Source organism: Carica papaya, chromosome 9 (assembly GCF_054855325.1).
Source record: "Carica papaya isolate Zhongbai chromosome 9, ASM5485532v1, whole genome shotgun sequence".
NCBI classification, from domain to species: Eukaryota; Viridiplantae; Streptophyta; class Magnoliopsida; order Brassicales; family Caricaceae; genus Carica; species Carica papaya.
In genome coordinates this window covers 15399092-15413837 of record NC_142317.1, presented here as the reverse complement: position 1 = coordinate 15413837, position 14746 = coordinate 15399092, and the positions used below count along the sequence as shown (strand labels likewise).

General features: G+C 36.9%; 1 protein-coding gene across 1 annotated transcript; it reads right to left on the bottom strand.

Annotated features, from left to right (window-relative positions):
* Positions 1-8365: 8365 nt before the first annotated feature.
* On the bottom strand, positions 8366-9038 carry LOC148240112 (uncharacterized). The gene is made up of 2 exons (XM_088212073.1): positions 8915-9038; positions 8366-8607 (listed from the first exon to the last, which is right to left on the bottom strand). Exons 1-2 carry the CDS (start codon positions 9036-9038, stop codon positions 8366-8368), a joined length of 366 nt encoding a protein of 121 aa, XP_088068199.1.
* Between the last annotated feature and the right edge of the window lie 5708 nt (positions 9039-14746).

Here is a 14746-nt window from a genome sequence, read left to right as displayed (position 1 = left end):
AGAATAAAAAATTCCTCTTGCAGCCTTCATGTTAAACGAGGAAGTCGAATGCTAGTGGCGACTTAAGAAAGAAGTCATACTTACCCCTACTTTTTAGGAAGTTTTCATAGATGCTTTCTTTGATAATTTTTTTTCTGCTTATGTTCAGGAAAAAAAAATGAGGAATTTTAGGACCTCCGTCAATGAAGCTTGTCTGTAGCCCAATATGCAGCCTGATTTGTTCAACTATCTAGGTTTGTCCCTTTTATGGTCACCCTTGAAAACCCAAAAAGTTATGATGTTTTTCAAAGGCCTTCGTGTCGATATTTATGACCGGGTTATTATGTTGAGACCCAGCTCGTATGCAGAGGTGCTTGAACATGCTAAGTTGTAAAGATCTTATCTCAGCTAAGAACCAACACTTTGTTCGAGTTCATGCCCAACAATAACCCCAACAGTTTAGAAAAAGACTACCTGACCTAGTAAGTAACCCTTCCGACAAACGAACCAGAATTTTTCTTCCTTCTGCCTTGCCCCCACCTACGGCTCCACCTGTTCGAGCTAACCAACCCTGTCAACATTTCGTCGCTCGTATGATGACCTGTCATGTCGGCGTATCAATAGTGTCTGCTATTGGTATAGAAGCACCCAACACCTTATAAAAGACTGCCCTCAGCAATCGAAGGATGTAGCCTGACCCATAGCACAAGGTTGAGTGTACCACTTAGATGAATTTGAAGTGCTTCCTACTCATGTTCTCATCCAGTGTATGCTTTCTATTCATAATACTCCTGCCAAGGCTTTCATCAATACTGATGCAACTCACTTTTTTATTTCCTGTACATTTGCTTATAACTTAGAATTTAGACCAGAAACTTTAGGAAAAACATCAGTAATGGAGACTCCCTCTAAAAGACTACTAGAGGCTCATTATGTATATAAGGACTGTAGGATAAAAATTTTAGGGATAGAAATATGTGTAAACTTGATACTATTAGATTTTGTAGGATTTGATGTAATATTAGAAATGGATTGGTTGGAAAAGTATAGAGCTATAATAGACTGTGAAAGTAAAATTGTAACCTTACGAACCTCGAAAAAGAAATAAAAGTTGTTACCATTTTTTTTTCTAATAGATGAATGAACAGGAATATGGACGTTGATCCTGTTGTGTGTTTCATACCCATTATTTGCAATTTTCCTAATGTCTTTCCCATCGAATTCCCTAGTTTATCTCCCCCACGTAAGGTAGTTGTCATCATTGAATTACTGCCTAGAACCCAGCTGATCTCCAAGCTCGCGTATCGTATGAGTCGCACTGAGCTAACAGAGCTGGAAAATTAGCTTTCTAATCTTATTACCCTGAAATTCATTCACCCTAGCCATTCTCCTTAAGGCTCTTTAGTGTTGTTCGTAAGGAAAAAGAATGGTACCCTCCAACTGTACGTGGACTATAGGGAACTCAATCGAGTGATAATTAAAAACAAGTATCCCTTACTTCGGATTGATGATATCTTCAATCAATTGTAAAGAGTCACGGTCTTCTCTAAGATTGATCTCATAACCGGGTACCACCAGTTGAGGGTTAAAGAGGAAGATATTCCAAAAACTACTTTCGGTATAGATATTGATTGTACGAGTTTAGGGTGATGTCGTTCGGATTGACCAATGCCCCAGCAACTTTCATGGACTCAATGAATCGAGTTTTCTGACACGCACTAGATCAATACATCATCGTTTTTATTGATGGCATTCTAGTGTATTCCGAAAGGCACGGGAAAAACGTGGTGTATTTGATTGAACTATTGGAGACTCTCCACCAAAACCAACTGTATGCGAAACTAAGCAATTGCCCCTTTTGACTAGATCGAGTTTTTTTTCTTTGTCATGTAATATCAAATGAAGGAGTTTCTATAGACCCATCGAAGGTAGAATCAATAACCAATTAGAGTTCACCCACAAATATGGTCGAGGTGCGTAGTTTTCTTGACTTGGCAAGCTACTATTGATGATTCATTGACGAATTCACCATGATTGCTGCCCCCATTACTCAACTCACCAAAAAGGGTGTACCATTCGTTTGGAATTATGCATGTAATCAAAGTTTCATGGAACTAAAGTACCGTATCACCTCCGCCCCTGTGTTGATCCTCCTGAATAATGAAGGGAGATTCTAAGTTTACTATGATGCATCTCATATTGGTTTGGGATGTGTCTTAATGCAGCATGACAGAATAGTCGTCTTTGGATCTCGACAACTCAAAGTTCATGAGCAGAATTGCCCTACCCACGACCTGGAGTTGGCAGCCATTGTCTTTGCCCTGAAGATATAACAGCATTACCTGTATGGTCAAAGTTTTAAAATCTACACTAATCATAAGAGTCTCAAATATATCTTTTCATAACAAGAATTAAACATAAGGCAAAAATGCTGGATGGATCTTCTGAAGGATTATGATTATCAAATCATTTATCACTCTGGAAAAGGGAATGTAGTCGCCGATGCTCTAAGTCGACGAGGACCTATTATGTTAGCCCAAACCATGGCCTACAGTTGGAAGATGATGGACATTGTGCAATCACTCCAGCTTAACTATTATGGCAAAGGCACCTACCTCGCCCAGATTCAAGCCCTGCCGGATCTCTTTGTGAAGATCTGGGAAGCATAAGCCATAGACCTGGAACTCATCAAGAACCTGGATAAGTTCACTTCAAATGAATCTCCTTATTTCAGGACCTCTGATGACAGATTGTTCAAATTTTAGAACCGAATTTTGGTCCCCAATGCAGTACGCACTAATGTACTCAAGACCGCCCATGCTTCCAAGTTATCCATCATCCCAGAAGTACCAAGATGTACTGGAACTTAAAACAACAATATTGATGGCCAGGAATGAAGAAGGATATAACTGACTGTATCTCCTAATGCCATACTTGTTAATGGATAAAGGTAGAATATTAAAGACCCAGTGGCTTGCTACAGGGTCTTTCAATTCCTGAATGAAAATGGGAGAATGTGACTACGGATTTTGTAACTGAATTTACCAGGACCTATTCTAGTCGAAATATCATTTGGGCCATTGCGGATAATAAGTTCCTGCCTATTCGAACCACGGACTCCACTAGTAAGTTAGCCCGCTTATATGTGGATAAGATTGTTCAACTTCATGGAGTTCCCTCATCTATTGTATCTGACTACGACCCTTGGTTCACCTCTCATTTTTGGGACAGCTTCCAAGAAGCTTTGGGGTCTGGGTTGTACTTCAGCACCGCTTATCATCCGCAGACGGATAGTCAGTCTGAGCATACGATCTAGACATTGGAAGATATGTTACGTGCTTGCGTTCTTGACTTTGGTGATAACTAGTATGAGTATCTTTCTCTTTGTGAATTTGCTTATAATAACAGTTATCATTACAGCATCGGTATGACCCCGTATGAAGCTTTATATCGAAGGCCTTGTCGTTCCCCTACTTACTGGAGTGAAGTCGGGAACCAGCGCCACTTAGGACTAGACTTCATTAAGGAGACCATAAAAAATGTCACAATTATCTGTAAAAATTTGGCAGCTGCCAAAAGAGCTACGTCGATAATCGTAGGCCTTGGAGTTTGCCGTGAAATATCAAGTTTTTCTTAAAGTCTACCCCTACAAAGGTAAGATGCAGTTTTGAAAGAGAGGGAAATTGAGCCCTTGTTATATGGGATTTTTTTTATTGTCGAGCGTATTTGACTCGTGGCTTACCGCCTCACTCTATCTTAAGAATTCGCAGGTTTATATGATGTCTTTCACGTCTTGATGCTCAAGAAGTACCACCCTAATCTTTCTCATGTTATTTCTTATGATGATGTACAGGTATAGGCCGATATGACCTATGAAGAGGTTCTTGTGAAAATTTTTGGGTAGATTGATAAGGTCTTGCGTAACAAGATGACTCCCATGGTGAAGGTATGATTGGCAACATCACACCTCGGAAGAAGCGATGTGAGAATTGGACAATGAAATGAGGAAAAAGTATCCAGACTTATTTGAGACTAATTTAAAGACCATATTTTTTTAGGTGGGAGGACTGTAACACCCTCCCAATCACTTTGCTAAAATGATTAGGAAACTCTATTTATTTAGGCATTTGGTCGCTTTAAACTTAAGTTAATTTACATTGTTTAACATTTCTCGATATTCGTAATTTTTGATATATTTTTATTTTTATTTATTTTATTATTTTTATTTTAAAATATTTTAAATTAATTCGTTTTATTTCAAAGAAAAAATTTAGAAAAAAAATAAAAAAAGGATAAAATAAGAGAAAACTAGCTTGCGGGAAAAATTTCGCGAGAAAACTGTTTGCTCGCGCGGGTGGTGAGCACTGTACAGCGCACATGCACCAACGGTGGCCGTGGGGCGTGCAGACAGTGCGCACGTCCCATCTGCACGCTAGCACACACGGGACATGCGCACAGCACACACGTCTCCTCCGCATGCACGTATAGGATGTGCGCACAGCGTGCATGTTCCCTCCACTCGCACGCACGCACGAGATAAGTACCGCGCGTAGATCTCGTTCGTGCACATGGTGCAGGGTCAGGACTTGTGCGCATGTCCTATCGCGCGCATGTGGGTTGTTCACGCGGCACTTCACTCATGGACTGGCATCGTACAGTGTGTGTAGACGCAGTAGGCCTTTGCGGATAGGCCCTGTGTGATTGGGGCCTTCGCACAGTAGGCCTGCGTATGCGGTGCCCAATACACCTAAGCCCTGCACGTGCGCCAATTAGCCCCTGTGCGCCAACAGGCTAGTCTGCAGCACACTGGCCGAGCACTGCCACCTTGGGTAGTGCACCGTTGTTGCCTTGGGCGGCGCACTGCCGCTACTAGTGGAGGAAATTTTTCTTCCTCTTTTTTCGTGCCAAGAATCTTTTTCTCTTATCTTTTCATTAGATTTCGCTACTTAGTGCGAATCCAACGGTTCTAAAATTCTATAATTTCCCTTCCCCTTCCCTTCCTCTCCATACTTCTATTTCTTCCATTTTTTAAAGATTTAGAGAGAGAGAGATAGTAAAATAGTGAGAGAAGAAGATAAAGAAAGAAAAACTGCAAAGAAGAAAATATAAAGGTTTCAGTAAGGAATCTAGTATTACTTTTAACATCTTAAGGAGTATTTCTAGATAAGTAAATTTAATATGATTGTTATTTTTTCTGTTTAGCATGCTTCTGTGCTCAAATGAGTCGAATTATTCTGATTTTCAAGCATGTTATGTGAATTATTGACACATGATGAATTTGCATATAATAAATATAAAATGTAGTCTGTAATAGTAAAAGAAAAAAAAAGAAAAAAGTGGAATGAAGCTTGTGTCGTTCGAAGTATGTTTGTATTGACATGCATATTGCATTAAGTATCTCATTAGGTTTTTTATCTCTTAGGGATTTCTATTCCCCTTACTTTTCGAGGTATCTGTTTCTCCCTCCTCTATCTGGTCTGTAAAGTTGTAAGAGAACCGCTCCCAATAGATGATGGCATGCCGTCTAACGAGAGTGGTATCGCATTATTTGTAGGGGTCACTCATAGCTAAGTAATATCATGACTATAGATATTTGTTAGGATCACTATGATTGGTATGGCCGTGGTCATATATCGTGTTATGGTTTGGCCAGCCAAAAATGGGCATGAGCAAATTGTCATATCTGTATCTAATCTGGTTATTCTACTTAGGTAGTTAGAAATATGTATCTACCCTCAAAAATTGAAGTTTATAACGACTTTGTGAAGCATGACATGAAATATCTGTGTATTTCATTATTTATTTGATTTTCTTTATTATTTGGTATGATATGTGTATATTTGATATTCTATGCTAATGTATTATTTTGATATTCAAATAAATAGTTTTCTTTTCTAATAATGAGTTAGGTCAACAAGGAAGCTAGACAGTGAGATAAAATAATAAACTTTTGAAATCTTACAATATTAATTTAATACTGTTTTCCTTACTGAGCATATGAAACTCACTTTTTCCATTCCTCCCCCTCAAATGAGGAAAAAAATGAGGAACATCAGGCAGACCTACCCTTGAAAGTCTATCAAGATCCTGTGAATCTACAAGTCTGAGTGCATGACTGTTCCCACACTCTGATAAATTCCAGTAGTATAGTGAAAGAAGTGGCCCCCATATTTTGTATTTTTGTTGCCACTTCTGGCCTCAGTGATATATGTATTTAAAATATTATATATATTTGTAAGGGATTTATTAAGGTTTGATTATGCTGCATAAATATTATCATGCACTCGCTATTTTGAATCTGTACCTAACGCCCATTTGCCTTAATTGGCACCTAGGATGTCACAATGGTGATCATTCTAATCTAAGAACTCTCTTTTGCCTATCAGTGATCTCGACTGGATAAAAAATGGTGTGGGAAGGTCATAATAGTACTTTCTGAACATTAAGACATGAAAGAGATCATGAAGACCATAGAACTTGAGAGGTAGCGCAAGACGGTAAGCTACAGGATCAACACATTTCAGTACTTTGAAGGGTTCCCCAAAACAAGGACTCAATTTACCCTCTCTTCTTAAATCACATGTTTTCTTTGTCCATAAAGACTTTGAGAAAGATATGGTCACCCATTACGAATTCTAGGTCCTTCCTTCAATTATAAGCATAGCTCTTTTGTCGGCTCTGAGTGGTGATGAGATTCTTGCAGATAATGGTAATCTTGTCCATTATGTCGTGAATAAGGTCTGCTTCAAGAAGATGTTTATTTCTGACTTCACTCTAACAGGTTGGGAATCGGCAAGGCCTACCATAACGTGCTTCATAAAGGATCATCTCGATACTTGAGTGATAACTGTTGTTATAAGTGAATTCCACAAGTGGTAAATATCTATCCCAGCTACCACTAAAATCTAGTACACAATCCTTTAGCATATCTTCCAACGTCTAAATAGTTCTTTCAGACTGACCATCAATTTTGGGATGATACGCAGTATTAAAGGAAAGACGCCTAGAGCTTCTTGAAAGATTGTCGAAAATTAAAAGGTAAACGAGGATCTTAGTTGGACACCACAAAAACTAGGATATCATAGAGTCTGAAAATCTCTTATACATACAATATTGCTAATTTACTGACAGAATCAATGGTCTTTGCTACTAAGAAATAGGCCGACTTAGTTAGTCTATTAACTACCTAAATTCTATTATATGCGGATCTATTACGGGACGAAGATATACTATAAAAGACCATTGAGTCTCTAATGTTTCACCTTAATCTGTTGACAAGTAAGACACCTAGAAACATAGTTAACAATGTCACGCTTCATACTCAGCCACCAGAAATGGAGCCTTAAATATCAATATATCTTAGTGCTATAGGGACTGATAGCTAACTTAGATGCATGAGATTCTTTCATAATATCCTATTTGAGTTTGGGGTCATTAGGTACCCATAAACGGTCTCAAAAGTTAAGAGTTCAATCATCATACATTTTAAATTAGATTGATATCCTGTTTCTAAATTTTCCTTATGTCTTTCCATACTAGGATCCATAAATTGGGCCTCTATGATTCTTTGAATGAGAGTGTGTTGGATCTAAATCTGGGCAAGATAGTTGCCTTTGCCTTAATGATTTAAGAGAAGATTCTGAGTTACTTCAAGTATCTTCCACCTAGAAATCATCAAATGTGCTAATAAGGCCAAGTCCTTCCTACTAAGAGCATTGACAACCACATTATACTTATCGGGATGGTATAGGATCTTGTAGTCATAATCCTTTAAGAGATCTATCCAATGTCTCTATCTCATGTTGAGTTTGTTTTGGGTGAACAAGTACTTCAAACTTTTGTGATCAATATAGATTTCAAAAGTTTCATCGTACAAGTAATGTCGCCAAATTTTGATAGCAAAGACAATGGCCGCCAACTCAAGATCATGAGCGGGATTGTTCTGTTTATGGGATTTAACTGCATGAACCATAGGCTAACACTCTCCCATGTTGCATAAGCACGCATCCTAGACCAAGGCACGATGCATCATAGTAAACTTGAAATTTACTGTATTGTTGGGAATAACTAATACCGGAGTAGAGGTTAAACGTTGTTTGAGCTTGAAAAAAATTTCTTTATATTTTAGACCCCAAAGAAATTTTGTATCTTTCCTAATGAGTTTGGTCAGTGGGGCAATGATGTTTGAGAAACCTTCAACAAATCGGCAGTAATACCTCACTAGACTCAAGAAGCTACGGACTTCAAAAATATTATTTGGTCGTCTTCAATTGATCACAATCTCTGCCTTAAAAGGATCTACAGAAATACCTTCATCGAAGATAATGTGGCCAAGGAAAGAGATCCGATCTAAACAAAAGTAAACTTACTGAAATTGGCATACAGTTTATACTGTTGGAGGGTTTCTAGAACATGTGCTAAGTGGGTAGTATGTTTTATGTTCTTTCAAATACATGAGTATATCATCAATGAAGACAATAACATATTTGTCCAGTACAGGCTTGAATATTCTGTTCATAAGATCCATAAAGACTACAGGAGTATTGGTTAGCTGAAAGTATAACCCAAAGTTCATAATGGCCATACTTGCATCAGAGTGTCGTCTTGGGAATGTCTTCGCCTCTAACCCTTAACTGAAGATAACCAAATTGAAAGTTACTCTTAAAAAGGACAGTTGCACCCTAGAGCTGGTCGAATAGGTCATCAAGACGGGGCAGAGAATACTTGTTCTTAATAGTCAACTGGTTCAATTCTCGATAATCAATGCGCACTCTAAGGGTTTCATCCTTTTTTTTAACAAATAACACAAGTACACCCCACGAGGAACTACTGGGCCTAATCAACTTCTTAATTCGTAGTGCTGTCAATTGACAATTCAATTTTTTGAGTTCCACCCGACTCATACGGTAAAGAGTCTTGGAGGTCAAAAGGGTACCTGAAAGCAAGTCAATAAAGAACTCAATCTTCCGCCTGGGTGGCATACCCAAAAGCTCTTCTAGAAAAACATTTGGGTAGTCACAAACAATTAAAATTGACCGTATGACATTTTCAGAATCCATGATGTCTAATATGGAGAAAAGACATTAAAAAAATAATTATTTTATTTTAAGATTTTAATACATATGCATAGAATAAAATTTAAAAAATAAATATTATTCAAAATACATGTTTTAATAACATAAGAAAGGTTCATACAATACATTAATGAAAGAGTCTCCTCTCAGGGAGGTGACGAATCATTATTTTATCGTATTAGTTTATGATAGCACGATAAAATTTTAGTCAATCCATACTTAATATCACATCGAAGCCCTGAAAGTTTAACAATATGTGATCTGTGGCTAGCTTTATTCCTGAAATATCTACCTTGCACGACTTATGTATAATATAGGCTTTTAAGATGAATTTGGAAGAGATTTCTACAATTAAAGATTGCTCTAAGGGGTCAGGTTTTGCCAACAAATTTTTAGCAAACTTACATGATACAAAGAAATGAGTAGCACTAACATCAATCAAGCACGGGTTAAGGAATCATGTATAGAAAACATATCTTAAATGACGGCTGGTGTTGGCATGGCATTGGCCTCGTCAAGGTGAAAAGCTCTTCCTCTAATGATGGGTTTGGCAACATCCTTTAACTTTTGAAGGCAGTTCTTCACAAAATATTGGGTGTTCCTGCATTTAAAGCAAGTGTTGTTCAGCCTGTAATAAGGGAAATTATCGTGATTTATGCCGCAATGTCAACACACCTGAGCAGGATTAGAGTTATTACCTGAGTGTGAGGATAGAGGCGAAAATATTGCCACATTAGGGGGCCACTCTAGGTCATTTATCAGCACGACCCTGATCAATCTATTTCCACTTCTATTGATTCTGTGTCCTATCATGATCGATATGCAGGTAACGGGTAGCAAAGAGTTCTTCAACTAGCTGAGTAGTTTCTAAAGCCTTAACATAGGTAGCTGTTTTCATCATGGCTACCCGGTCAAAGATGTCAGCCCTCAGGCCCTTCAAAAGTTTCTAAACCTTCTTACTCTCAGTGGCTCTCGATTCCGAGGCGAAATAGGACAACTAGATGAATCTATAAGCACAATGATTTATTGACATGCTTTTCTAACAAAGGTCTTGAAATTCTTTCTCCTTTTTTCTCACGAACATACTTTGGGGAGAAACTCTTAAGGAACACATTAAGAAATTGGTCCCAAGTGATAGGGGTGGGTAGAGTCTCTGTGACATCCTAAATGCTAATTAAAGTATAAGGGTATCAGATACAGAAAAAAATACTAGTGCATATAAGATAAATATATGCAGTAGAGTAAATAATTACAATCCTTTAAAAAATAATAATAATTGAGTTCCATACAACATTGAAGTAGAAATAAAAATTAATTACAAGTCTCTATAAAAGATGGACTCATCAAAGTACGAAACAAAATAAGCACTCATAAGGGTTCATGGATCCATGGGATCATCAAAGGCTTTAAGGGGTAGATCAATAATTGGTTCCTCACTGTCTTCCTCATCTAAGGGGAGCATGGAAAAAGATGTGTTCCATATACTCAATAAAGAAAGCAGTATTTAAATAATATCACCAAGATTTTAAAGATAATTTAAATTAAAATAAAATGTCATAATTACTTACCATCATGTCAGCGGTCCATTCAATGATTATAAAAATATTTATTTTATTAAAATAATTATCAAATCCATTATGTCATAGTCATATCATGTCAAACAAATCAATCATGCGAAAAATGGATAAAATTAAACAAATCATGATATGCTATTTTTTCATTTTATTTTTTGCGTGAAGTCATTCCGACTTTTATTTACTATGGGTAATACAGATTCCTAATTACTCATGTAGAATAACTAATTTATTTTATATTATATCAATAATTTGTGGCTTGCCAAACGAACAATACATTTACGACTTGCCAAACTATGATACGATCTATAACCGTGCCAACTACAGTGGTCCTATATGTAAACTATAGTCACAGTCGTACTTTGTAAAAAGTGACCCCTACAATCATATCGCATCACCACTCTCATTAGAGGGTAAGTCGTCATCCACATAGAGTGGTCCTCTTACGTCTTTTCAAAGTAGATGGGGGAGAAACAGAAACCCCTCATAGATAAAAAGTCTAACAAAAATATTTTATGAACCATGCATGCCAATACCGATACATTTTCTCATGCTTAAAGTATAACATCTGCTTGTTACTTCATCATCATTCAATATATCATGCATCAACATTTATCATATATAAATTAATCATCTAGTTAATCATGCAAATAATCAGTTTATATACGTCCACATAAACATGCATTAACCCATAATAATTTTATTTAAGCATATAAACCTAAGCATGCATCTACATATACAAAACAATGTTCAAGCTACTTTTATAATTACAAAATATTTATCTTCTAGAACAAGGCGCACTTTTGCACTTAACAATATAAGGATCCACGAATGGATCTAGACAAGCATCAAAGGGCAGGTCAAGAGGCAGATCATCTTCTTCAACATCATCTGGGGGATGAATTGGGGTGAGTTCCAATTTAGTAAGAAAAATATCATTATAATCATATTATTAACACTTCAAAAGTTCATTAGGGCAATAAGTGGAAAACATTTACCATTTGAACATCGTACTTGCATGTTAGTACTATTCTTTAAAATCGTAACTTATTTTTCTTTAAAATAACAACCTTCAATCTATCCCTAACAGTATCATCAAATATATAGCAAATAAATCATTCAGAGTAATTGAAAATTTAACTGATGATAGGATTAATAGACAACATTGACTATTGCAATTATTTTAACTCGACTTGGTTTCCACTATTAACAAATCTTTATGCAAAATCATTAAAACCTATATCGATAGAGGGTAAAAGGGATTCTCAATTGCCAATGTAAATGGGGAAAACTAATTCAGTTTAGACGATAATAATTTAGAGGTTCTATGATCACAACATTACTTTGCCACTGTGACTCCTTCAATCAGTCATGATCCACTCTTGTCAGAGGAAAAGTCAATACAGTATTAATTTACAGGGAGTGATTCACCAATAATAGGTAAACAAATAGATAATAGTGATCCTTTCGTGATAATGTTTAAACAAATTCAGAACTTTCATTGTTGATTTATATTTATATCAAAATCAGTGACTGACCTTAAAACAAATCCAAATCCATTATACCTTCACAGATAACTTGATAATTTCCTACTATTCAACCCATTGGGCCCACCAATATGCTTTTTAATTATTTTCTGGCTCGATAAGGTCTATTAAAGCTGTCATTGGTCTATTGAGCCCGTAAAACCTAACCCAAACCATGTTAGGTCTACTACTAATTTCTAGGCTTGTTAAGGCCCACCAATCATTTTTTTGGATCCTTAAAGCCCTTCAAACAACCTGGCCCATTTGGGCCCACAATTAGTCCAAGGCCCATGAAGATTCACCTCACTACACCCGTCAAATGGGGGAGATAGTGGGCAACTATGCGACCTTCTCGCCATACGGGTGTGTTTGGCAAGGTCGCACAGCCTTGCAGGTCGTGCATTGCAGCATGCCTAGGGTAGACAATCTGGACACCTTAGACGTATCTAGATAGGCCCTTATGTGCGGATGCACATATCACTTCACGCGGGGCATTATTCCAACGCGCTTACATAACACGGTATGCCTGCACAAATACTTGCATAGCGGGGCATACTTGCACGCGCTGGCACAACGTTGCATGTTCGTGCGTACTTGCAATGCGATGTGCACTTATGTTCCCTCACCCGCGTGACACCGGTGTCCTTGTGCACGTCCACCCATGCTTAGGCACTCGGTCGAATAGATACTTGCGTGCTCGCGGTGCATGCTAGGGACTGACCCCGCACTGTAGGCGTGCAAAGGCAATCCCTGCGCATGCACGTGTAGGTCTTCTGCTAGCTCCCTCATGTGTATAACGAATCCCCAATGCAAGTGCACTGTTGTGCATGCACACTGCATGCTCAGGGCCCTGTCCTGGCATACATGTGTGCTCAGACAATGTCCCTCGCACATTTGGCATGTAATTGTGCCCACGCTTGCGATATGTCACGACACATTAATGCCCTTTCTTGTTGGTTTTCGATCACCCATATACTTTTGTATCTATTCAAATATAATTCTTAAACATGCATAAACATCACACTTACATTTTAAAACCAAATTATGGCAAGTTACCCAACAAACATTCGACCAAATCAATTCAAACACCAACACATCACACCAGTTCATGCATGAAAATTTCTTAGCATTTTTATCATTTTAAACAATGTATAAAACTCATTAAAAGCACAAAAATATTGTTCCTCTCCTTACCTAATACTGATAGTATTTTGGGTTCCAAAGGTGGTGAGAAACTTATGGTCTTTTAGAGAGGGAGAGGTTATAATAAAGAGTGAAGGACAACTCTGGGGAATGCAAAAAATTTTTGTATTTGATTCCAGAAATAAGGAATAGTTATTGTAAGGTATATTGGCATCGAAAAAAAAAGTAACAGGGCAACATCAATGCTTACCTCTCGGGGAAGGAAGGATAAGCTTGATGAGACACTTATTACGGCAGAGGAGACGAAAAATTCTCACTACTCTCTTTTCTCACTCTCAAGCTCTCTCTTTGTCTCTCTTTTGCTTTAAAATTATTCTTCTCTTTGAATGGTAGAATAAAATGAAATAATGAGGGAAATAGGGGTTTAAATATGTATGATTGAAGTAATGTGATCCATTAGATCATATGCAAGAGAGAGTAGCCATTAATCATCCAAGTGGCAACACAAGGTAGTGAAGTAGGTGAGTGTCTATCAAAAAAATATTCAGTCAACGGAGGAGTGGACATGACCTATCTGCGTACGTGTAGATGCACAGGTCCTGTCACGCGAGTGGGGAATTTGCTCGCGAGGCATGCAAATGCCTGTGAGGCTTTCTTGCACGTTCACGCAGGTTGGCTTTTGAGATTTAAATCCCACATGTGATTTTAGCAGTGTAAACGATGTTATGTAAAATACCATATTTGTAAACTTTATTAGTTATAATTTTCAAAAGTTGATATGTTTAGGAACCACTCAAACTCGGTTCCAAAATCCTATTATAGACATCAGTGACATAGTTGCTCATAACTGCGATTAATATATTAAAGAAAAATAATATTTCTATATGATTAATCAGAAAATAATTACTAAACAATCATTCTAATTCTTTAATAGAAGTTAATTGATAGTTAAATATATGTTGCATGTTAATTATGTGATTGTGACAATTTAAGTTAGATTTTACAGGTAGCACTTTGCATTTTGTGTAAATATTAAATTATATTTTAACCTATGAAATGATTAAATATTGTTTTTTTCTAAAAGAGAAATTTGCTTATATAACTAGTACATGTGGATATGGTACTTAATTTTTATAGTAACAAGTATATTTGGATATAGTATCTAATTTTTGTTAATAATTTTATTAGAGTTTCACTTTATGAATATTTATAGTCATTTATATTTATGTGAAACTTAAAATAAAAATGTTATACAACTTTAGCATCTATCATTGCACAACTTAATTTTTTTTTAAATAATAATAATAATAATGGCTAGTTGTAGTTTCTCATAAACTCCAAAGATTTATTAATTGTTTGGCCTAAAACTAGTAAGTAAACTAAAGAGAATCAACATGAGAAAAGCAATAGTACAGTTTCAAAGGGTAGATTTTGATTGATAAACATATGG